The sequence below is a fragment of the Caretta caretta genome, chromosome 10, assembly GCF_965140235.1.
Source record: "Caretta caretta isolate rCarCar2 chromosome 10, rCarCar1.hap1, whole genome shotgun sequence".
Lineage (NCBI taxonomy): Eukaryota > Metazoa > Chordata > Testudines > Cheloniidae > Caretta > Caretta caretta.
The window spans coordinates 78,843,090-78,868,857 of record NC_134215.1 but is presented as its reverse complement, the minus strand read 5'-3'; the positions used below and the strand labels follow the sequence as shown (position 1 = coordinate 78,868,857).

Sequence of the window (25,768 nt, the reverse complement as noted above, 5' to 3'; positions counted from 1 at the left end):
AGAGAAGTGACCATTAAACTCTGCGATGGCCGCAGCTTTGTCCCAGGCTATGGTAAGTGAGCAAACGCTCCCATCTGGGCTGGTGCTCATTCTGCTTTATCACTGGGTTCTACTTGGAAATGCACAGCCTGGCTCCTGAATGGCCAACTTCATGCCTAGTTAACCCAGTACAGCAGGCTGGGGGGGGTGGGGGGATGGCCTTTTGTGCTGCATATGCCCTGTGAAGAAGGGGCTGAATAGGTACAGTGGGTCCATACCCCATCTGTGCTGCCAGCCCTAAACAGGACACCGCACAAGGGGATTTGAGGGCAGACCTAGAGCAGGCCCATGGGGCGTGCTAGTCTACGGCGCCAAAGGTCCGGCAATCCCAGTGCGGGGTGCAGAGTGAAAGCGGATGCTCTTGCAGGTCACAGGTATGTTGGATGCAGCGGGTGGACTGGGGAATTCCATGATTAGAGGCTTCTAGGTGCGATGGTAATACAAATAAATAATAACATTTCCCCGATCCCTGCACAAAGCCAGAGCAAATGTCACCCTGTGTGCATGCACAGACCCCCTGAGTATGTGTTCACCAGCTACCCCAGCAGGTGTACTCTACTCAAGATCTACTTGCACGTTTAAAGTGTAGTGACCCAACACCTATGTCCTCCACTGTCTCTCCTGCACCCGGTTCCTTTCTAGTTCCATCTCAAAATTGCCCTCATATTTTCCAACCCCCTGGTGGACTTGTTGAGATCTCCCTCCTTGACCTTATGTTGCCTCATTCCACTCCCTTGGCTCGTTTAGAACCAGCCTTCGCTCTTTCCGTGTAATACGCCCACGCCTGGTGCAGAAGTTTTCTAATCTGCAGCAGGAGCAGCCTCCTGTGTCTCATCACTTGAGCATTTCATTTCAAATCTGGATTGACAATTTCCCTCCCCTGCTCTCCCACAAAACCTCCACTCTCCACCGCTTCTCCTTGGTGGCGGTGTTATTTTGCTCTTTAAAGCATTTTAGGGATATAGGCCCCAATTCAGCACCACACTCCTGTCCGGGAGTACCACTCTCCCTGTTCAGTAAAGCCCCGTTCAAGTCAGTGTGCTCAGTTGCTTTGCTGAACAGGGCGAGCGCGACTCATGGACTTCCCTACTTTGCTGACCTGGAGCTGTAGCGTTGATGAAAGATGCTATTCAGAATACAGTTGCATTTATCTGATACTTCAGCCGACTTGGATCTTTTTAACTCTCCACGTGCATTTTTATAGTAAACGCCCCCTGAGTATGTCAAGGAAATGCATGGCTTAAAACAACTGCAATTAAGTGGTGCAACACTTGTGTTACAATCAGCAAACCTGAGGGCTTTGCTCTGCATGACAGGCGGCGCTACCCTCTCGCTTATTGCTGATGTTTTCTAACATGTGCCTCAGAAACAGAGCGAGTGTGGGTCCTCAAGGCCCGATTCCCCTCTCACACGACGTCTCTGCTTGGGTAACTCCAGTGACTTCAGGGTAGAGCGTCGCCCCCTTGACATTTAAACAGTGGGCCAGACTTTTGGCTGGTGTAACTCCACTGAAATCAATATTTGGCCCAATATGTACAGCAGGGAATAGAATGTCTTTTACCATCCAGTGCAATCCAAGGTAGCCTAGTCGGCATGCTAATTCAAGCATCCCTTGAATTTTGCTATAGTGTGATCGTACCTTTGGCTGTTAAGCCAGTGGTGTTTGTAATCTTTTATGCCATAGTCCTGGCCTGAACGAATAGCTTATGTAGTTGAATGTAGCAAAATCCTGTTCAGCTCCCAGTGTGTTTATAAGCATGAAACCAGATCACAGATGCGCCTTTTCCCATCATTCACCCCTTCAAATGTAATTGTTCCATTGCGTAAAGTGCTGATACGTGCTCAGACCTGGCTGAAATACCTGCCTTTTTCTCTGAACTTTGTTGCGACTCTGCTTGGGTATTTGGAAAGAGTTTGGAGGCTAAATCTTAAGAATGTCCAATATAAATGTTGCCCAGGGTAAAAGTCCACAGCATGCTTCTTTGTATCTCTGCTTCCATCTGGTGGACAAATGCTGGCTACTGGTCTTTTTCTATACAGGGTCCTGACTCAGGGATTTTCCGCAGTCCTCTTTTAGAGCACATTTGCATTATTCTAAAGAAGAGGTCTTCATTCAAACACACCTGGGACTTCAGCAAGATTTGGATCCAGATCTAAACTTTGCAGGGGTTGGACCCAACTCTAGTAAAAAAACCCACGTTTAGTTCACAGCATGGTGCATGGAGCGGGTTTCATACAGAGTGTTTCATTCTGTAAGCTCGGTGTTTTGTTGGCAGAAGACTGCAGACGCTTCCTGTGTTTCTGGGTCTCCATTCTTTAACATTGCAGGAAAATCTTCGAGGTTAGTTTGAAACGGACATGTCAGTGGGTTAAATTTCCTAATCCCAAACTTCCTGGTTGATAATCCTGCTACTTTGCACTAACATAATTTGTTTCATTTCTAGATTATGTGTTTACTTGTGCATAAGAATCTGTGTTTCCTTGCTAGCCTTGGAGTTTGTGTCAACCAACTCTAGGAGGAGGTTAACTAGACACTTAGACACCATGGTGTTGGGCACCAGTATAAATAGAGGGCCATGTTGGTTTGTATGATGTAAATACACACTTTTCCCCCCCTGCTAATATTGTGTATACTTAAAGATTTTTCTAATCTGATGTACCACTAATAAAACCTTCACCTGATATTTCTCTAATAGGGTAGCAATGAAGAGATTTTTGCTGCCACGTGACTTCATGTGAATGAACAGATTCTAATTAGATGAAAAGGGGAGAGGTTAGAATCACTTGATACTGTCGGATCCCAGCAAAGAGGGTAAACTCAGCTGTGTGAGACAATCTGGCCCTGATGCTTGCTGCCACCCGGGAAGACTGAGAAATCCAAGTGGGAATATCCTAACGCTGCATCCCTAGCTTATGTGTTTTGCTCTTCTACCTGCCCCTGAGCTGATGCTCTGTTTCTAATGTCCTGTGTCATGTCTCGATCTGAGAATTAGAATTTCTGTGCTGAAAACAGTTTCCGGCGCAAGGCTGTCAGCAAAGTTGTGACTTTCTGCACCAGTGCCAAAGAACTGGGAACATTAAAGTATTTTACTGATTCAGAGTGAAATTGTTGGGGGAATGTTATGCATTCAGGGGAGCTTCTGCCCCTTATTAGAGAGACAAAGTGGGTGAGGTAAGATCTTTTATTGGACCGATTTCTGTTGGGGAGTGGTCTCTTTCGCCAACAGATGTTGGTCCGATAAAAGATATTACCTCACCTACCTTGTCTCTCTAATATCCTGGGACTGGTACGTATATCTACCCCTTATTCACCATGTAGACAATGCCACAGCTAATCCTTAGAAACACATGCATTGCCATACCAGATAAAATCACTCGTCCAGCAAATCCATTGTTCTACCTCTGGTCGTGACCAAAGTTTGATATTTTGGAGTTAAACAACCTTCTCCCTCTACTAATAATACAGCTGTGCAACTGTGCAGTGTTGAACATGTAGGAGAACTGGAGAGCATGCTGGGTACATGTGTCTTTCTGCAATTCCTTCCTGTCGCCCCACCTGATCAGTTTACCCCTTAAAGCATAAGATTCAATTCCCCTTATTTTAGCTCACGTTAGGCAGGTGCAGACTCTAACCTCGTGCTGTACGTGGCTTTGTTTGCTGGTTTGTTCCTAAAGTGGTGATGCACTGGGATCAAAACCAGTAACTTACAGTGTCAAGACATTTGGGGGTAGATCCTGACCCTGTTGGAGTCCATAGCGAAACTTCCTTTGACTTGATTGAGGTCACAATTTCACCCATGGCTCATCAGATAAATCGCCCCATCCCTTTGCCCTGAAAGTTGTTGCATGGCCCCTTTTCACTGGCAGTCATGGGCGGGTCTGGCTTCTGCATTTTTGTTGCCAGAGGGAAGCTGCTGTAGCTGGATTAGGAGCCAGGAACTCTTCCATTAACCTTACTCCATGGTATATTATTTTTCTTACTTTTCTCCTCCTTTCACCTTGTCCTCTGCTGAAGAAGAAATTGAGGAGGGCAGGGTGGAGGTGAAGTAGAGAGAGTACTTACCCATCTTTATGAAGTGCTTTGAGATCTGAGGATTAAACATGCTGCATCTAAGAGCTAAGGACTGATATTACTGTATGCATTTTGCAATACACCAGGCTGACAATGAAGCATTCCCTCTTGTATGGACACCAAAAGGCTGTCTGTGCCTCCCAGTGAAAATAACATGCACCTTTTGGTAACTTCAGCAAGCAGGATCTAAAAGAATTACAGCATCCTTGAAGGCACACAATATTCTTTTTCAGGAACGAGAGCTCCTGGAGCAACCTTAAGGGAGGCCGTAATTACTTGTATTGTGCAGCACTGCATATCTCCTACCTGGTGAAGACAACAACAGCATCCTTCAGAAAGCACTGAACCTCTTTCATTAGCTGCGGAGAGAATAGGATTCCTAGTGTCAAAGCTGCTGTCAACTGATAAAAAATTCTCGTTTCAGCAAAGACATTTCCTGTCTCCCTAACCTCTCCTTATAAACTTGGCTGAGAGAGTCAGAAGGTTCACTTCAAACAAAAAAAGACCCCTCTTGAGTGTCTGGAAGTTGTTCAATACGTATACACACTGGATATACATGTCTCCCTATGTGAATACATATAAATGTATGTATTATCTATACTTTGGATTATCTATACATACATCTATACCCTCTGTATGTTGTATGTAATCTATATATTGACTTGTTCTGTGTGCATAAAGATGAAGGTGTGATGTGCAGAGAACTGATCTCTCAGTGGTTGACTTTAAAACCTAGCAGCTGGTTATCAAAATGTCTGTGATAACCTTTCCATATTCAAAACAAAGAAATTCACCTTTCTGCTTATAGACAAGATTCAGCTGTTAATGGGTGAAGTAATAAATGTGAACACAAACAAAGGATTTCAAGTATTTTATTCGGCAGCTTCCTAGGAATCTTTAGAAAATCCTTTCCTGACCACAGTTCAGTGCAAAACTTTGCCAGCTTCAACATTGTGGCATTTGGCCCCTCATTTTGTGCAGGCAGCATTTGCAGCTGCGCTCAAAGCCCCTTGAAAATCTGGCCCTTTGTGCTGGTTAAAGAGACGCTGTCAACTAGAGTGAGTCTCAGGCCTGGTCTACACTAGGGCGTTGGATCGATCTAAGATACGCAACTTCAGCTACGAGAATAGCGTAGCTGAAGTCGACGTATCTTAGATTGACTTGGAATCACTTACTTCACGTCCTCGCGGTGCAGGATCGACGGCCGCCGCTCCCCCGTCGACTCCACTTCCACCTCTCGCCGTGGTGGCGTTCCGGAGTCGATGGCAGAGCGATCAGGGATCGATTTATTGCATCTACACTAGACGCGATAAATCGATCCCTGATAGATTGATCACTACCCGCCAGTTCGGCGGGTAGTGTAAACGTGGCCCCATATTTTACAATTTTAAGTAATTAAATTGAACTTTTGTTCTGAAGACAAAAATAATGGCGATGAGGGCTGGTTACCAGATTTAATGTGAAGAGAAATTAGATGGACCTAAGATGTAGTTTTCAGATCAAACTTTGCATTGGAATTCCTCTAAGTATGGGCCCGTTCAAATCTGGGGTTCTGGTTTGGCCAATTGTAGAGGTTCTGAACCACAAAGTGCCTGATCCTTCTATTGGAGCTATGTGGATGGGACCTGAGGTTGGTGCAGAACTTCAGTGGGGCTCCAGGCATGCATCCACTTTCACTGACATGGATGTGATTGCAGGACGGGGCAGAACTCTAGATCAGGTTCTACACTTTCTCAGAGTCCCACAATGTTTGGCTGTGGGCTTGCAGTTCAGGGCTTGATTTGAACAGAAATGTTGACCTGAAATAGAAACTCATTCCCCTGAAGTCTTCCATGTCCATTCCAAACCCAATCACATGGCACCTCCTATGGGAGAACCAGGAAGTGAAAGTAACCAGAAACAAAGGTGAAATTGACCAGACCAGTTGAGTGAACTGCAAAAAATGTAACAAACAAACAGTGTAAACAGGGAGGAAGAAAAGTCTGTTTTCTGTGATGGTTTGTTCTTGAAATGGAGGTAAGGAATTTGCTAGTTTTTAATATAAATGGAATGTGGACAGCACTTCTTTAAAGAGTTTCTTTTATCCCTCTTTTTTTTTTTTTCCTGGGTGTATTTAGGTTCCCAACCAGCTGTGACTCGAGATGTTACTATTGTTGCTGCTCCGGAGAACACCACAGTGGTAGCTGGAGAGAGTGCCGTCATGGAGTGTATGGCCTCTGCAGAGCCCACCCCATTTGTCTCTTGGATACGACAGGGTAAATTAAGATAATTATTCTTTTGATGTTAAGAGGAGTCTAGGCACACTGTATTTTTAAAATCTATTAAAAGGGAAAGTGCTGTGGAAGAGAGGGCGCTTTTTAAATTGCTACCCACTGTATGGGGCTATGTACGCGGTGATCTGGAGCGTCCTTTCTGAGCTGGGATTACTCATTGAATCTAAAACCTTACAAAGCGTGCAACTTATTTTATAGTTGTTTGATCTGTAAAATATATGAAATTCTGGTTACTGGATGCCTTTTGATCTAAATTAGTCATGGCAGTATTGTATGAGCCAGAGCATTGAAGGTCACCATATAGGGGTCAGGCTGATGACACTTCTTTTGTAATGGTTCAGAAAGGTTAGTGGGAATTTTAACACATCTGCTGTTGCTTTGTAAAAATAACTTTTGATATCTTGTGGGATTATAAAATATGATAAGGATTCTTTAGTCATTTAAGGGGCCTTGTTTTCAAAAATAAATCCTCTTATGGTCAAGATAATGAAGGTCTGAGAAAGAGTAAAGATATCATTAAGTGCCTGTAAACGAGCCAGACTGATTTTCATGTGTCAAGGGCTGATCAGCCTAAATCAGAAGTAGGGCTGGTGTAACCATCACTGAGGTTGTGTCAGACGTTTCCCATGAGCGATTAAACATTGAAACTTGCCATGTGGGTTCTCAGTCCAGAAACCACGTCTCAAAAACATATTGAAATAGTTTTCAAAAATCTGTGTTATGTCATAAGCATCTTTCCTTGCCCTCAGAACCATTTAATCAACTCAGTCTTTAGCTGTAACTTGCCTACTCCAGGGGCTCTTCGTTAATGGTAATGTTTTTGGATGTGCTAATATTTCCTCCTCCGCCCCCCCTCAAAAAAAAAAAAAGTTTGCGGGACTCTGTGTGGGGAATACAAACAGGGAGGATTAATCATTGAGGCAGAGCTGGAATCTTGCATTTCATCCCATGTACTTAAGACATAATTAGCAATACCCATCTTTCCCATGCTAAATAATTTATTCATTGCTACACTGAGAGCGGTGAGTGCCCAGAGTATTTGTAATCAGAGTCAATTAGCACGGTTAGAGTTTGGGTTGGTTTTTTTTATTAAATGAGTGGCGCGTTTTCTTTCAAGCTGTAGTTTTAAAATGTTTGTTCTGTGCCCTCAGGTTTTCGGTCTGGATGTCCTTGGTTTAGCATGGATGAGCTGATTGGGCCTCATCAGTCTTCATGTGGTTATTAAAATAGATTTGGTTCCAAAATTGCAGTAAAAAGAAGGGCTGAGACACTCAGGATGAGTAAAGTCCTGTAACACTGAGGGTTTCAACTGTAGGTTACCCATTGAAACTCTGCCACGACAATCAGTTCCATCTGGGGTCAGATTTTCAAGTCACTTGTGTTTAGGCATGTGTGCAAAATGTGCATGCAGGTGTGTTCCTGAATTGAACGCCTGGGTACTGAATTGTGGGCCCATCCGCAGACCAGCAGTAAGTGGGAGGGTGTGTAGACGTTGCTAACAGCCGCGTTCCACATCAACTGTGCTAGGTGACAGAGTAACAGCCGTGTTAGTCTGTATTCGCAAAAAGAAAAGGAGGACTTGTGGCACCTTAGAGACTAACCAATTTATATGAGCATAATCTTTCATAAGCTTATGCTCAAATAAATTGGTTAGTCTCTAAGGTGCCACAAGTCCTCCTTTTCTTTTTGTGATAGGTGTGTGGCCCTTGCTACTCGGAGCAAGCCACCACTCGACTGGGAGGATGCATCTGTGTACCCTGAAGGCAGGAAGCTTGTCTCTGTCTCCACATGCAGCCTTAACTGAATGCAGCCAGCAGTGGGGTGTGGAGCCAGGAAGACGTTTCAGCTTCTGCTCTCTAGGGCAGTGTGTCTGGAGGGTGAGGGGAATGGCAGAGCTTCCAGCTGGTGTGTTCTTCCTTGCTATGTATCGCAGCAAGGATGAGAAGTTACAGAAGTAGCAGGGATGTTAGCAGCAGTACCGTGGTCGAAAGCAACCATGGCTCTTGTGGAGGGGAGAGGAGGCAAACAGCATGGTTCCCCATAGTGCATTGGAAGCTGGTGGGTTATTTTTGAAATCTAAAACAAAGTTCTAAAATAGTAAATCATGCATGAGTGCAAAACCTGAGCCCCCTCGGCCCCGTATAGCTCAGCCTGGCAGCTGGCAGGTTGGATTTACGAGCGCCCAGAGAAGCCTCTTCTCCCCCAAGCAAATTCACCCACAATCTGGCCCAAAGTCCCCTTGCATTGCTTAAACCCTGACACAGAGCAGGCTGGAGGAGGCAATGTTTGGATCGCATAGAGTAAACGTCGCTGGCTCCAGGCCACCGGCTTCCTCTGAGGTCTGTTGGGAGCAAGGAGGAACTATGGTGCAGCAGGGGCAGGAGCAGTCAGGGTGGCTTGCATGACACTCCACCTAATCTCTGGTTGACACAGAAGCCAAGCGTTGCTTTAAATTACACCCAGGCCATTTTGACTCCTGGCCAGCCCTGGTCCCTCAGGGACCCCCCCACCCCCACACTCTCTGTTCTCAGTTCTGAGGAACTGCCAGGCCTCCGACCCAGCATTGCTCCTGGAGCTTTGCAGCAGTGACGTTACAATTAAAGATGTTTTGAGAAGGAACAGAAACCGGGCTTGTGCCTTTTTCTCTTACACACCTTCTGGGGCCCCGAGAAGTCCTCCAGCAAAACCAGGCAAGGCCAAACGCAACTCCCTATGCCTTCAGGGGGAAGCTGAGGTTCCTCATCATCCCCCAGGATCGGGCCCCAAAGCCATTTATCACTTTCTGCAAGAACTCTCTCTCTTTGCTGAAATTTCTCATGCCAGGAGAACTGTAGAGTCCCTGGGTCTACCCTGTTTTCAGAGTAACAGTGCTGTGCATGGCCTATCCACAGCAAGAAACAGATCAGGAGTCTTCAAATGTAGCTGATCTGACAAATCTTTGTCGGTTCCAAGTTGAAGGCTCATGTGGAAAATTCAGCCTTTGCTGTTCATGGCAGGGTTAGGTTTCAAAACCAGGCCAGTAAATTCCCATGTAATCAAACTGGCTAATATGTTACAGGTCAGTAACCAGAGCAGGTACATAAAAATTTATTAGCGGGTTTGGCAAATTCATTGCATCCTCAGTGTTGTGAGCCAGTTCAGTACAGCTTCCAGGAGCCGGACAGGAAAAAATCTCTTCAGTTAATGGTGACTCAGTGCTCTGGCTCCTTGTAAATGTGGGATTTTTAGCAGACAAATACACGCTGGATTCCATCCCGCAACCTTGTCCAATAGGCATGTAATAAAGCAATTATCTTCTTCACGCATGTCAGCCTTAGATATGGTCTGAATCCAGATACCCCGGAGCGTAGGGGATGTTTGGCTTCAAGTCGGAACTTCTTGGCTATAATGGACTAAACCCGGATCCGAACTTGCAATCAGTTTGGATCAGGATGAGAAGTAGTCTGAGTCCATCCCTAGGAGAAACCCAATGGTGAAAATGATAATCACGGGCTGTCTCTTCTTCTCAGCTGCTACCCCTTGCCAGTGCATTATAGGTTCTTCTTGGAGAGAGCTGGTGTGCGCATTAACTATGGGCTTAAATCTGCACCACAACTCTGCCCCTGAAAGATGCCACCCATTGCTAGGCAGCAAAACAACTTTGACTTTCATTGTAGCAGAACACCTGCTCTGCTACAGTTCAGGTTGATCTGAAATTGTTCTGTAGCATCTGAGTGTAGAGTGATAGCATGAGCATTACTGATGTGTTGGGGCATAGCACAAAGAGGGCGCTGTTAAGGTTGTTTTGTGGGGGTGATATTAGTATATTTCCTGTTTTTCAGAGGTTTACATTAGCTATTCTCCATATCCTGGAAAGACACAAGGCTTGGCTGGCCAACCTTAGCTCTATGTTAATGAAGTTTGGGCATTTAAGTTCGGTGCTGTACAGACATGTAGTAAGAGATTGTCCTTATCTCAAATTGCTTCCCGCCTAAATAATCAAGATGGACAAAGAATGGGTGAGAAAAAAAATGCTATTTATCCCCATTTTACAATAGGAAACTGAGGCCCAGAGAGACCAAGTGACTTGCTCAAGGCCATGTACAGCGGCAGAGCTAGGAATTGAACTTTTCATGATGGTTATTAGTTAAAGTCTGGAACCCCTGGTGTCTGAGTGGGATCCCTAATGTAGGCTTTACACCCATGGTGTGTGTTTTTGTGCTCCGCAGACGGGAAGCCTATTTCCATGGACGTGATTGTGTTAGGCCGGACCAACCTCCTAATTCCTCAGGCCCAGCCCCATCACTCTGGCGTGTACGTCTGTCGGGCGAACAAACCCCAGACCCGGCAGTTTGTTACAGCTGCGGCTGAGCTCAGCGTCCTTGGTGAGTTGACAGAATAAACGTTTCAGATGTAAGTACCACCCCGGATAATTGCTTTCCCCCTAGAATCACATCCAGAGGCCCCCCTAGAAGGGATGCTCACAGCTCCCTCGCTGTGTCTAAGAGGGGAACGTAATTAGAAGGAAGCCATCAGGTCCCAATCATTCAGTCCGAGCATGGAATAGTTCTCAGTGGCGTTATTACCACCATTTAATTTTTTTTCCTTTCCGAAGCATTTTTTTTCTTTCTGCAGCGTTCCCTTGTGAAAGCGACCAACTTCCACTCTTATGGAAGCCCCTGGGGAGAACAGCCTAGGAACAGGGAGGGAGTTGATACTGATTTTTTGGGGGCTAGTCTCAATTAAGCCTCAAGAGTTTGCCTGGCAAACCTCCCATGCACCTGGAGCTGTTTCAGACCTAATGTGGCCTGGGAGGAAAGGGCTCGCCTTGGCTTTTTCTTTTTGACCGTCCTTTCTCTGCTGTTCTTTCAGCACCTCCCAGCATCTCCCAGTCTCCCGAAACCATTTCCCGCACCCGGGCCAGCACTGCCAGGTTTGTGTGCAAAGCAGAAGGGGAGCCAGCCCCCGTCATCCACTGGCTGAAGAACGGAGAGGCCGTCCTGTCCAATGGCCGGGTGAAAATTCAGAGCAGTGGCAGCCTGGTGATCAACCAGATCGGGCTTGAGGACGCCGGCTATTACCAGTGCGTGGCGGAGAACAGGCTGGGGATGGCGTGTGCCACGGCCAAGCTCTCGGTCATTGTGCGGGAGGGCTTGCCAAGTGCTCCCAAGAAGGTGTCAGCCGTCTCCCTGTCCAGCACCACTGTCTTAGTGTCCTGGGAGCGTCCAGAGTACAACAGCGAGCAGATCATTGGCTTTTCCCTGCATTATCAGAAGGCCGTGGGTAGGTGCTCTCAGTTTGCGTAGTTCGGTTGTCACCACCGTCGTAGAATAGCGGTGATAACACGAATCCACATGCTGCATGTCCCCTTTGTGGGCTTGTGCTTCCTTCTTTATTTTTTAACTACATCGTGCATGGACAGGAGCGGCTGTTCGCGTGTTATCATGTCAGACAGGGTGTGATCAAGCTGGGTGTGCTTAGCCTGGGAGTTCAGGCAGCTGTAGTGTGGTATTTGCAGGGCCTCCTCAGAGAACCTGCCTCTCATACTATTGACTTCTCCCCACTAGGGTCAGAGAAATCTAGTGAGTCAGTGGGGTTTCAGAGCACTTTACCCTAGGATTTTTTTGGAAGCTCAGTTTGTATGGCAGAGCTGCACCTCAGACCCCGCCCCCCCAATGATTGTTAAGGCTGTTGTTATATTAATGGGACAGAGCTAAGGGTTTGAAGCCTTAAGACCACCTCTGCCTCTTCTTACCCAATTTTGCACGTGCAATTCATTGCACTTACCAGTTTTGCACATGCATATTGGGCAGTTGGGTGCCCATCTCCCCATTCTGTGCATGCAAGTGGCCACTTTTGTGATGCAATCAGTTGCATGAACAGACTTGGCCATGCAAAAGTGGAAGCCTGGGATGAAAATTTGACCTTGAGCATCTCTGGGGAATGCATGTTCGAAACAGGCCTTGGTGCATCCCACAGATACAATGAAGAAATAACCATGCTGGGATTCTAATCTGGGATCCCAGCCAGACTAAGTAGTTTCCTACCTTCCAAATCACTATTCCGTCTTCTGGATAGCTGTGAAAAACTGAAAGAAGAGTAGGTGAACATCTGTAGTGTGCTCATCAGGACACTTCTGAAAAATTTTACCCTTGGTGATTTAGGAGCTTAAATCCCATTGATGTAGACACTGCTGAAAACTTTTCCGTTAGTCTTTATTCCCGTATGACACTGCTGTCCTTTTGATTTTATGTACACTTATTATGATTAAGGCTAAGATTTGTCACTGATATTTTTAGTAAAAGTCACGGACAGGTCACGGGCAAAAAAAGAAAAATTCATGGGAGCCGTGACCTGTCCGTGACTTTTACTAAAAATATCCCTGACAAAATGGAGATCTGCGGGTCCCCACACTGCCTGAAGTGGGGCAGCTGCACAGGGCTAGGAGCCGCTTGCAGCTCTGGGGGCCCCCACTGCTTGTGGGGGCCAGAAGCTGTTGGGTTCCTCCCCCACGGGCAGCTCCAGGGGTTCCCCGCTGCCCGGGGCAGCCAGGAGCTCGGGGGTTCCCCAGGGACGGCCAGGAGCTTGGGGGTTCCCCCACCACCTGTGGTGGATGGAAACTGCAGGGTACCCCACCGCCTGCTGCAGCGGTACCCCACAGCTCCCTGCCTCCACAGGCAGCGGGGAACCCTGCAGCTCCCAACCACCGCAGGCTGAAGTCACGGAGGTCGCTGGAAGTCACGGAGTCTGTGACTCCCACAACGTCCGTGACTAAAGCGTAGCCTTAATTATGATCAGTGAATGTACAAAACACCAGAAAGACGCTTGGTGCCAAGGGGCAATGACAGTGACTAAAACGGTCAAAGTTGGGTGCCTAGACGGTAGGTGTCTACATCTACAATCTGAATCAGGGGTCTGACTTTCAGAGAATTGAGCTGAGAATCTCCCACGTCTGCGGATGTCGGTGGGAAGCAAGAGCTCACGTGAAATCAGGCTGCTTATTTAGGTGCCTTAGTATGGATTTAGGTGCTTAACTTTGGCTAAAACGCTCACACGTAGGCATCTAATGTCCCTGCCCGACGAGCTCAGTGTCTAAGTTAAGATTTGCCAGAACATGACGGGAGAGGGTGACAGAGGGAGGACAAGGGGTATGCCATAATGGTTTCAAAGAGGGAAAGTTACAGTTTGTAGGTCTTGTGGAAGAGCTGATTTTGGACTTGACCAGTGTCTTGCTTCCTGCTGGTTGTACTGATGATGGGTTTTTGCATTGTCTCTAGGAACTGATAATGTAGAATACCAATTTGCTGTCAATAATGATACCACTGAGCTTCAAGTGAAAGACCTGGAACCCAATACCAATTATGTTTTCTACATGGTTGCATACTCCCAGCTAGGAGCCAGTCGGACGTCCTCTTCCATTATCATGCGGACCCTGGAGGATGGTGCGTTGAGTAGACGTGCACGGGTGTGTCTGAAAGTATTATCCAGCGATCAAGAAATCGTTACGCTTCACAAATGGAGACGTCACAAGACACCCTCCAGAGCATGGTGTCAGCTTGCAGAAATCCAGACGCGCTGCGAAGGTGGCCTGTTGCGACTGGATATTTATTGAAGCTTTTTTTTTTTCTTCAGAGAGTGGGGAATAGTGATCTGCATGGGCAGCAACAGACATTAGATATTATCCTGCTGTCTTCTGATCCTGGTTCAGTTGACACACAGGCACCATTACTTGAAGTGAATTCAGCCGGTCTGGATTTTTACTTAGGTAACAGTGATTTTGCTCCATGTGGACTTGATCCAAAGACCACTGAAGCAAACGGAAAGACTCCCATTAACTGGGGTCAGGCCTGCAGTCAAGTCTATTAAAAGATTATATTTTGCATTTATATCACCTTTCATTCCAAGTGTTCCAAAGCGTTTCTTAAACAGTATATACAGAACACTGCCAAAATGCAGCCGCACAGGGGCTGGAGGGCACTGCCAACTAGCCCATAACATGCCATAGGACAGTGGCATTAAGGGGAAATTTTGGCCACATACCAGGCAAAGCCCTTCTGTTATGGGATCTGTAATGTCCATACATGACTTGTAAAGTTTAATCTGAAATTCACCCACATAGTAAACTGCAGGATGCCTGTGTAATGGGGTACAGTCACTGCTGGGGGCGCCCCCTTGTGGCCGGGTCTGGGGATTATGTCTCATACAGTCTAGTGCCCCTTTCCATCAGTCATTCCGTTGCTGAAGTGGCCTCTCCTCCATTACTTCACAGCACTCGCTCTTCATGACTCAGCCCTCCAGATGGGTCACTTTATAGCCTTCCCCCGCCGCGGTCCCGAAGTCCCTCCGGACCAACTGTCCATACACTGTCTCAGTCTTCCGTGCCAATTACCAGTCTGTGCCACTTCCCCAGTGGCTGCTAAGGAAACCTGGGCCCACCCACTACTCCAGGTGACCACTCAGGGACCCTATCATCAGCATCCAAGGTCTACACAGTCTCAACTCTTGCTGCTCTGTCCCTGGGCTTCTTCCTGCTTTGCCTTCCACAGGCTTTCTTCCCCATACCACCCCTGGGTGAACCCCTTCCGTCTGGGACAGGATCCCAGGGCATTCACCTCCCCCTGGGTTTCCACCTCTCTCTGCCCAGAGTATGACTGTAGACTCTCTTCCTGCAGCTCTCCACTTCCTGGCTTATACAAGCCCAGCCTGCTCCTGCCCAGCTGGTCTTCATCTTCAGTTAGACTTTTTCAATCAATCCTGACTCTCCCCCCGGTGCGGTAGAAGGTTAATTGGCCCCTTCTGAGCCACCATAATCCCGTCAGGGCTGGCATGGGGTGAACTCCCTGTTACAATCTGCCTCGGAAGTATGAACAGCTGCCTGGAATACAGATCTGTGGTTCTAGGGAGACTTGTTTTTCAAACCTGATGCTTAGATCCTTGAGCCATCCCCTGTGGCATTAAATCTCTCTGTTTCCATGGCAAAAAACTGAAAGCAGATAGGCCTGTCTAAAGCAAACTCCCAAATCCTTAGTGGAACAGGGAGCATTTCTGAGCGTCCTTAGGATATCTGTGTTTAAATTCTGGAAGCAAACAGGTAATGAGACATTGAAATGCTAGTGGGGCAAAGACAGAAGTGGAAGCTGTTGTGGTCCAATCACAGGCATTAAGTATGTGAGACTCAACACAGGGCATGGAGTGTCAGCATGCCCCCAGCAGTTACGATTGTATGCTCTGCAGGGACAATACTTTCAGGACCGAGGACACCCAAGGTTCACCTGCCCAGAGGAATGGGTCAGCTTGGGCAATCCCAAAGCCAATCCCTGAACCTCTGAAGCCCCTTGGTTCAGACATACATGCTCCCAAGTGGAGCTAATCCCCAGTTGCGCCTCTTGTTGAAGCAGCTTGTTGCTCTTGGTTTTGGACTGAGGAGATGTCTCATCTGTTCGTTGCTTTTGCCCCAGTTCCCAGTGCTGCTCCTCAGCTGTCTCTGTCAAGTACAACCCCGGCCGACATCAGAGTGACGTGGCTGCCTCTCCCTCCGGAGCTGAGCAATGGGAAGATAACAAAATATAAAATTGACTACTGCACCCTCAAGGAAGGTGAGGAGGAAATGTGCTCAGTGAGAAGCAGAGATTGGCGCATTCAGTGCGTTATTGCAGTTCTCAGAAATGTATTGTGTGTATGGTTAATGCTGGCAAAAGGTGCTGGGCTGAAAACCTTTAGGACCCAGAGGCCTTTGTTTATCCATATCCATACAGCATAGAGACCAGCCCTGCAGGTGTCCCCATACTGCCCCACTGATGTGCCTCAAACCTCCCCTGAAAGGGTTAGACAGGAATTCACTCCCCAGCGCCCATTCTGTGGCCACCCTCCGCTGAGCTCTGCCATTGCACATGGGAACTGGACTGAGGATTGCATTTCACCCGGGCCACCAAATAACCACCAGAGGGTAACAACTTCTGGCTGTCCCTGGTGTTTTATGTGTTTTGAAAGGGGTGTAATGATTATAGGGGTAGATGGGGAAGAGCATTCGATGAATTGTAATTGTAATAAATCAGATCATTGTGTCAAAATAAAACCGGTATCCCGGCAAGCCCATGTAACCACATTTGCCAGGTTTCGGCTTTATCTGGTTTTATTATATTGTTAGCCAGTACACTAACCCTTCAGTGGGGACATGGGCACTTTCTCATCGGTGCCGGCGTCCCAACCCCTAAAGCTTTCCTAGCTCTGCAGCTGGTCACCTCCAGGATGTAGGGAGGGGATTGGGAATGTGACAGTGACGGGTTTGAGCTGTATTTCTGTTCTGCACCGTGACACCTGGTTCTTGGGTTTATTCTCGGCGCCTAAAAGCGGTTGCACCCAACCCGATGAGTCAGTGGGAAGCGTTTGAAACATGTGCACCACGGGGGTGATGTGGGGTTGTTTAAGGTGTATCCGCACTGCAGCTGGGAGGTGGGATTCCCAGGGCGGATAGACAGTCCTGCGCTAGCTCAGCTCGAGCTAGCGCGCTAAAAATAGCCGTGTGACTTTTGCAGCACAGCTGTCAGCTCGGGTTAGCCACCTGAGCTCAGGGCCAGGGGATCGGGCGTGCTTGGATTCGGGCGGCCAGCCTGAGCTGCCGCCAGACCTGCAGCTTCCACACGGCTGCTGTTAGTGCACTAGCTGGAGCACACGTTTGTCTACCTGCGCCTGGAAACACACCTCCCACCTGCAGTGTAGACGCAGTCTTAATGTTAAAGAACTGGGGCAAAATTCCCACAGGAGCTCAAACAGGGTGAATCGTTTAAACGTGACCTTTACATTAACCATAGGGCCACTGTTTGAATCTCTAGCAAGGCTGATCTTTGCAGCTCCAATGGAAATCTCCCACCAGGCTCTGTTTAAATCTTTAGCTGAACGTACCTTATAACAGAGATGATCTGAGGAGGCAGTGTTCAAATTTGGGTCTGGGTTTGGATTAGATTTAGGCTGGATTTGAAATGCCATGAGTCAGGGGTAGGTTCTTGGTTCATATCAGTTAATTCAGGCTAGCATTTGGCTGCAGATTTGATGGCACCAAAATCTCAGTAGGGGCTCTTCTGAGATTTTGGCCCAAGGTATTGAGATGTCCACCATCTAGAAGGGTGGAAATTTCACTCCATCAGCTGTTCTCGTGAGATTTCTGCCAGCTTCACGCTGTCTCACGATTCCTGCTGTATCCAGACTGGAATTGTGTGTGTTCAGTGGGGAGAACAGACCCCTTCCTGTTCTGAATGTGACCCAGAATCGAAGCCGGAAAGGGATTGCTGAATCACGATTCCAGTTTTGGCCCGTCTCTAGTTATAAATCATCATCGCGCTGTTACGTGACAATGTGACATGGAGGGAAGTTTGCCTCTGGGCCGAAGGCCAGCACAGTGCACCATGCAAGTCTCACCTCAGCTTATTTGTAGCCCGGATCTCGCTCTGCTGGCCCTCGGCACAGGGGCGAATTCACTCGGATTGGAATAAAGAAGTCTAACTGGGGTTTCCTTGGCTCTGGCAGATCAGATCTCCTCCACCGAGGTGGGTGCAAATGAGACGCAAATCACCCTTGAGTCTCTCCATCCCAATAAAGTCTACAAAGTGCGCATTGCGGCCAGCACCAGTGCAGGGTATGGGGCCCCGTCGGAGTGGACGCAGCACCGTACTCCTGACAAGGACAACCAAACACACGGTAGGGGGCGTGGCGTGCGTGGCATAGCTCCTTTCTCTTCGCTGGGGCTTGTAGCACCGCCATGAGGGTGGGAGGTCAATACCATGATCCCCATTTCACAGATGGGGAAGCTGAGGCAGTTAGACTATACGGCTTACCCAACCTCACATAAGGTTGTGTCTACACTAGGGAATTGTAGCACTAGGTCCCAGCCACACCAGAACCCCTTCCCTAGGTTTCCATTTAGTGTAGGAAACCAGAATGCTTTCCCCTGTCCCTTGCTGCTGGGTGTGTTGGTGATGGGTCCTTCTCCCCACCACCTCCCAGATCTTCCTCAGGCTGCAGGTTATAAGCAAGGGCTGATGAAAAATGAGTGTGGACATGTCTGGAAGTGGGTTGACAAAATTAACATACCAAAATGAACGCAGAGCCAACAGACAGCAGCCGTAAAGGTGGTGCTGTAGCTAACTCAAAATAGGGCAGGTAAACTCCACCCCACCACAGTAGCTCCCAATCACCAGTTCTGCCTGCTAGACTGCACCCCCTTGCTATGTAGATGAACATCAGTTCTGTTATTCTGTGTTTATCTGGTTGGCCCATGCAGTGACAGAATTGTGACCGCTCCTCTCTGCCACATCAGGGGCATGTCCCCTCACTGGGACAGACCCTGCCTGTCCTTCAGGGGTGGAGAGAAGGAAGCCCCTTAGCAAAGGAAGGAAACACCGAGGAGTTGCTGAAATGTGGGTTTCTTTCCTCTTGTTTTTCTAGTTCCATTTGCCCCGACAGAATTAAAGGTCCGAGCGAAAATGGAATCCCTCCTGGTCACTTGGCAACCCCCAGCCAACCACGCCCAGATTTCAGGCTACAAGCTGTACTACCGGGAAGTGGGCACAGAAGAGTCAAGTGACGAAAACCCCTCTGATGGCACGGAAGAGGAGAGCTGGGATGTGGGGCCCATAAAGCTAAAGAAGAAAATGAAGCAGTATGAGTTAACTCGACTAGGTTAGCTGGTTAAGTCTACTTCTTACCAACATGTACTGGCACCGTGGTTCCACCTTGCAGTGCAAGGAGGTCGTGATCAAGAACTTCTAAGAAGGGGCAAAGTTCTTTGGCTGCAAGCCCTTCAGCTGTACCATTGCATCTTACAGAGTCTGCTGAATGTACCTGACTTCTAAAGGTCCTCCCACTGTTAAGTCTTTAGCCTAACTATTGCAGGGATGAGTGTACTGAGAATTTAGGGGGCAGAAATTAACCTCTGTCTCGTTCAGGTACTTGTGAGACCACCTGTCAGTGCAGGATCCGAGTGCTAAATTATTTTCATAATAGTAAATATTAAAATGCAGAAACTCCTGAAAGCTAATGTAGTGACAGATTATTCTCTAATCCGTGATTAAATAATATCTGGTGAAGCACAGATTGAAATGGTTGGTGTATCCTACGTTCGTATCTCAAAACTCAGGTCACAACAATCATCTGTCCCCACCTACATATTTCTAAGAACCTCTCATAGAATCATAGAAGATGAGGGTTGGAAGGGACCTCAGGAGGTCATCTAGTCCAACCCACTGCTCAAAGCGGGACCAATCCCCAACTAAATCATCCCAGCCAGGGCTATGTCAAGCCGGGCCTTAAAAACTTCTAAGGATGGAGATTCCACCACCTCCGTAGGGAACCTATTCCAGTGCTTCACCACCCTCCTAGTGAAAACGTTTTTCCAATATCCAACCTAGACCTCCCCCACTGCAACTTGAGACCATTGCTCCTTGTTTTGTCATCTGCCACCACTGAGAACAGCCCAGCTCCATCCTCTTTGGAACACCGCTTCAGGTAATTGAAGGCTGCTGTCAAATTCCCCCTCACTCTTCTCTTCTGCAGACTAAATAACCCCAGTTCCCTCAGCCTCTCCTCATAAGTCATGTGCTCCAGCCCCCTAATCATTTTTGTTGCCCTCCGCTGAACTCTCTCCAATTTGTCCACATCCTTTCTGTAGTGGAAGGCCCAAAACTGAATGCAATACTCCAGATGTAGCCTTACCAGTGCTGAATAGAGGGGAATAATCACTTCCCTCAATCTACTGGCAATGCTCCTACTAATGCAGCCCAAAATGCCATTAGCCTTCTTGGCAACGAGGGCACACTGCTGACTCATATCCAGCTTCTCGTCCACTGTAATCCCCAGGTCCTTTTCTGCAGAACTGCTGCTTAGCCAGTCAGTCCCCAGCCTGTAGCGGTGCATGGGATTCTTTCTTCCTAAGTGCAGGACTCTTCACTTGTCCTTGTTGAACCTCATCAGATTTCTTTTGGCCCAATCCTCCAATTTGTCTAGGTCACTCTGGACCCTATCCCTACCCTCTAGCATATCAACCTCTCCCTCCAGCTTGGTGTCATCTGCACATTCACTGAGAGTGCAATCCACGCTCATCCTCCTGATCATAATGAAGATTTTGAACAAAACCAGCGCCAGGACCAACCCCTGGGGCACTCTGCTTGATACCAGCTGCCAACTAGACATTGAGCCATTGATCACTACCCGTTGAGCCTGACGATCTAGCCAACTTTCCATCCACCTTATAGTCCATTCATCCAGCCCATACTTCTTTAACTTGCTGACAAGAATACTGTGGGAGACCGTATCAAAAGCTTTGCTAAAGTCAAGGTATATCATGTCCACCGCTTTTCCCATGTCCACAGAGGCAGTTATCACATCACAGAAGGCAATCAGGTTGGTCAGGCATGACTTGCCCTTGGTGAATCCACGCTGACTGTTCCTGATCACCTTCCTCTCCTCCAAGTGCTTCAAAATGGATTCCTTGAGGACCTGCTCCATGATTTTTCCAGGGCCTGAGGTGAGGCTGACCAGTCTGTAGTTCCCAGGATCCTCCTTCTTCCTTTTTTTAAAGTTGGGCACTATATTTTCCTTTTTCCAATCGACCGGGACCTCCCCCGATCACCACGAGTTTTCAAAGATAATGGCCAGTGGCTCTGCAATCACATCAGCCAACTCCCTCAGCACCCTCGGATGCAATAGATCCGGACCCATGGACTTGTGCACGTCCAGCTTTTCTAAACAGTCCTTAACCTGTTCTTTCACCACTGAGGGCTGCTCACCTCCTCCCCATACTGTGCTGCCCAGTGCAGCAGTCTGGGAGCTGACCTTGTCTGTGAAGACCGAGGCAAAAAAAGCATTGAATACTTCAGCTTTTTCCACATCCTCTGTCACTAGGTTGCCTCCCCCATTCAGTAAGGGTCCCACACTTTCCCTGACCACATTCTTGTTGCTAACATACCTGTGGAAACTCTTCTTATTACCCTTCACATCCCTTGCTAGCTGCAACTCCAGGTGTGCTTTGGCCTTCCTGATGACACCCCTGCATGTTCGAGCAATATCTTTATACTCCTCCCGATTCATCTGACCAAGTTTCTACTTCTTGTAAGATTCCTTTTTGTGTTTAAGTTCACCGACGATTTCTCTGTTAAGCTAAGGTGGTGGCCTGCCGTACTTGCTATTATTTCTGCACATTGGGATGGTTTGTTCCTGCACCCTCAATAAGGCTTCTTTAAAATACAGCCAGCTCGCCTGGACTCCTTTCCCCCTCATTAGCCTCCCAGGGGATCCTGCCCATCGGTTCCCTGAGGGAGTCAAAGTCTGCTTTTCTAAAGTCCAGGGTCTGTATTCTGCTGCTCTCCTTTCTTCCTTTTGTCAGGATCCTGAACACGACCATTTCATGGTCACTGCTGCCTAGGTTGCCACCCACTTCTACTTCCCCTACCAATTCTTCCCTGTTTGTGAGCAGCAGGTCAAAAGTAGCATGGCCCCTAGTTGGTTCCTCCAGCACTTGCACCAGGAAGTTGTCCCCAACACTCTCCAAAAACTTCCTGGATTGTCTGTGCACTGCTGTTTTGCTCTCCCAGCAGATGTCAGGGTGGTTGAAGTCCCCCATGAGAACCAGGGCCTGTGATCTGGAAACTTCTGTTAGTTGTCCGAAGAAAGCCTCCCCGTCCTGGTCTGGTGGTCTGTAGCACATGCCCACCATGACATCACCCTTGTTGCTCTCGCGTCTAAACTTAACCCAAAGGCTCTCAACAGGCTTTTCTCCAGTTTCATACTGGAGCTGTGAGCAATCATACTTCTCTCTTACATACAGTGTATGTAAGATGCATCTCTAATGCAGCCAAGTGTGTTTGTTACTTAAGGTTAAAAAGCACATGAGATGTCTGCTCCAGATTAAAATACAGCCGTGAGTTAATCCTCACCACACTGCTCTCAGGTTGGTATTATTTTCCCCATTTTACAGAGGAGAAAAATTGAGGCAAAAAGGTTCAGAGCTGGTGGTCAGAGAATGAGTCTGAGTCACAGCTGGGATAATAAGCCGCAATCAGATCTGAAGGACAACCTTAGCTAACAAGGTGCTTGTAACCATTTACTACAATAGACTATCTGTATAGTATCTGACTAGAGTAATTAGTTAATTAACCAACTGATAAGAAATCCGACATGCCACGAGTACTCTTGAAATAGGACTCTCCTACTTAGACGGTTTCCCTTCTTTGCCCCATGGCTCACCCTTGTAATTGTCTCATTCTGTAACTAGTTGGTTAATTACTAGGCTCAGAGGTACAATATATAGGGCTCTATGGGACTGATCTTCAGCTAGTGTAAAATCAGCATAATTCCCTTGAAGTCAATGCAGTTGTGCTGATTTTTGCCAGCTGAGGATCTGGCCCCATGTAGTGCAGCATTTTGCTTTGTTGACAAAGGCCAGCTGTTGAAACAGCAGTCTGAGTGTGCTTGCTAGCTTGATTTACACACCTCACATATATTATGGATGGTTTAACAGTCAATATATAGGACCTGGGAGGCTAACTTATGTCACCACTAAATAAACTTTCCCCGTCTAGAATCGCTTTACAGCTGTGTCTACTCGTAGCCTGGAGAGGGTGTTAGCAATTACAAGCCACTCTGAAGAATTTAGATCTGTAATTACTGCATGGAGGAAACCACATCTGTACATCATGTACTGTCCTTACCACTGACAAACCAGCAAGGAGAGTGGCTCAGGAATGATCTGAATTGGTTCCAAATGCTCCGGCAAATCAGTGCTCAGAACATCACTTGTTCATCCGTAATTACTTCCTTACATTTGGGCATCAATCATCTCTTGATGGTTTCCTTATGATGGGGCTGACGTGGATTAACTAGCGTAACTTCATGAAGAGGCTGAACTGTCTTCCAGTTGGGAGCGTCCTCTTTTGCTTTTCTGTGGAATGACGAGCTCTTGGGGGCTTGGAAAAGGGATGGGGTAGAAGCACCTAGTGTACGCTGAGAATGCAAAGGTGATGGGGAAGGCAGGGGAGTGTGAAAACCCAGCAAGAGTCGAAGTATGAGCATGCTAATTGAAGGCTAGACTGTGCAACCCTTGCACTGGTGCGCGCCAGCTCACACAAGCAGGTGTTGATTTCATTGAGGCTACATGTGCGAGTCAGGATTGCACAATCTGGATCATGGGCACTTGGCGAGAATATCGCAATTCAGTTGGGACGAGGGATTGGATAAGGAACTGCAAAGTATTAAAAAGGGAACAGAGTCAGGAAAATCATTGTGCAGGAAATAGGAGAAATGGGACATCGTAATCAACACAAGTCTGTCGTTCCGGGCTTAATCCTGACATGTGTTGGCTCCAAGAATTCTCACTGATTTCAGTGGACATTCTAGGCCTGACTCTAGCAATTAATCACTAGTAACGGAATGTAACCCAAGGGCCGGGATCTAGAAGAAAAAGAAACACTGAGGGCCTAATTGTGCCATCCATGTTAATGGCTAGTAAGTAGTACCTTACTTTGGGAGCGGTACCAGGTACTTTTTAGCCTGAGAAAGGGTGGGAGAGTTAATGCCCAAATGAGCACTTAAGAAAATGAATGCAAAAATATATATTAGTCTATTGGAAATATTACAGCCATCCAGATCCCATATTTGAAGCGATGCAGCCTAGATTATTCTGGATCAATTTAATATAGGCATACACATATATAAGGGGATATAACAAAATAGACCTGTTTTCACCCTGCCTGCTAGCTTCGATAGCAATTCTTGAAAGGTTGATAAAACGTCAAGTCTGTAAGCTTTCAGATATTGAACTTCTGAGCCTTGATTATAAGAAACAGGAGCCTAACTCCAGCTTTTGAAAACCAGCGTGGCCTGATTGTCAGTGGCTAGGTGGTGCAGTGGAAATGATCCGGATTCGTATGCCAGGGGTCGCAGATACAAATCCCAGCTTCTAGATTGCATAAGTGGCAAAAATTGATGCTAAGAATCTCCAGAGTTATAACTGCTGCCCCTTGCAGAAAGTTTGCAGTATCAAACTTCGTGTTTCACAATCTCTATTAGAGATCAGGATGAGGAGCAGATTATCTCACGTCCGCTTGCTGTATGGTTTCCTGTACCTTCCTCTGAAGCATCTGGTGCTGGCCACTCTCCCAGACTGGGCTAAATGGACCTCAGGTCTGATCCAGTCTGGTAATTCCTATATAAGTACTGAGCACCCGGCTGCAACTTCTGGTGTCAATGGGATCTGCTGGATACTTGCACTCCTGGAAATCTGGGCTCTAAGTTAAGTGCCTAAATGGGGATTTAGGAGCCTGACTTTAGGCTCTCATCATTGTAAAATTTTGGCCATGATGTTTAAAAGGAAAAAAGTCGTTACTGTATTAACAGTGTATGCGGGCACAGTGAGACTTGGCCTTTCCTTCCTGTCTTCGTGCTATTTCTTCCAGGGCAAGTTGTCCATTTTGCAACATCTTCCTTCTTGCCCTAACACTTCCCTACCCAAACCAGACTCATTTCCCAGTGTTCCTCTCAGAAGGTTTTGTGAAGCTGAGAAAGTAACGCACAGAGCGAAACTCTGAGCAAGCGTTTGTGGAGCGGGGCCATTGATCAGTTATGTGCCACTGAGCCTGAGAACTCAGCGACTCTGTAGTCCAACAATGATAGCCCCTGCCTCAGTGAATTTAAGAGGCTCTCCTTTGTCAGAGGAGGCATGAATGCAGGTCAGCCAGTCTGTTTTCATCATCGCGCAACACCAAGGCGGCTTTTGAGGGAGACAAAACTGTGTTTGCTTTGGGGAGCCTTTCAGCGTGAAGAATGTGGCCGAACTGTTTTTAGATTCCGAACGTGAACACGTATTGTGAAGCCAGGGCAGCCTTCCGAGCACCCTTGGGGTAATTGGCACCAATAGGCCCTGGGAGCATAATTGGCGCAATAATAATAAAATTGGCATCAGTGAGACGGGCTTTGTGCTGCTTACATTGGCACGGCAAAGGAGCCGGTGAGCCATCGGGGCAGGGGATGAATAGGCACATCCCTAATTAACAAACTTCAGCAGCTAAATGCAGCCGAGGGAACCAAAGAGACTATGGGCTGCTTTCAGCGCATTTCTGAACAAGGGACTAGATGTCTAGAGAAAATTGCCAGTTTCCCTCTATTTAAAAACTTTGAATCTTTTAAGTAGTTTCCTTGAATAAACATCCCTGCTAAAATGTCCCCCAACATGGCAGGAGAGGCTTCTAGTTTGTGAAAGACCAGAAGAAAGAGGCAGGCAAGCTTTGCAACGGCCTTTTGGACTGTGTGAGCTAAGTTTGGTGTCCGTTGTCGGAACTAACGAAAGCGCAGCTAATGCTGCCGGGAGATATTCTGGGCCTTTTCCTGCAACCCCGTTTGGGGTCAGTGGGAGAATTTC

At 47.3% G+C, this 25,768-nt stretch overlaps 1 protein-coding gene across 3 annotated transcripts in view; it reads left to right on the top strand.

Annotated features, from left to right (window-relative positions):
* The window catches only part of IGDCC4 (immunoglobulin superfamily DCC subclass member 4), a 194,108-nt gene that overhangs the window by 122,566 nt on the left and 45,774 nt on the right, over positions 1 to 25,768 (top strand). For 2 of the 3 annotated variants that reach the window (XM_048866842.2, XM_048866840.2), the window contains exons 5-11: positions 6,229 to 6,366; positions 10,593 to 10,748; positions 11,236 to 11,646; positions 13,641 to 13,805; positions 15,822 to 15,959; positions 17,887 to 18,057; positions 18,805 to 19,038. In XM_048866842.2, coding sequence (XP_048722799.2) covers positions 6,229 to 6,366; positions 10,593 to 10,748; positions 11,236 to 11,646; positions 13,641 to 13,805; positions 15,822 to 15,959; positions 17,887 to 18,057; positions 18,805 to 19,038 — 1,413 coding nt within the window. Of the gene's footprint in view, positions 1 to 4,506; positions 4,696 to 6,228; positions 6,367 to 10,592; positions 10,749 to 11,235; positions 11,647 to 13,640; positions 13,806 to 15,821; positions 15,960 to 17,886; positions 18,058 to 18,804; positions 19,039 to 25,768 lie in introns of those variants that run through there. The other variant, XM_075133220.1, reaches the window with a different exon arrangement.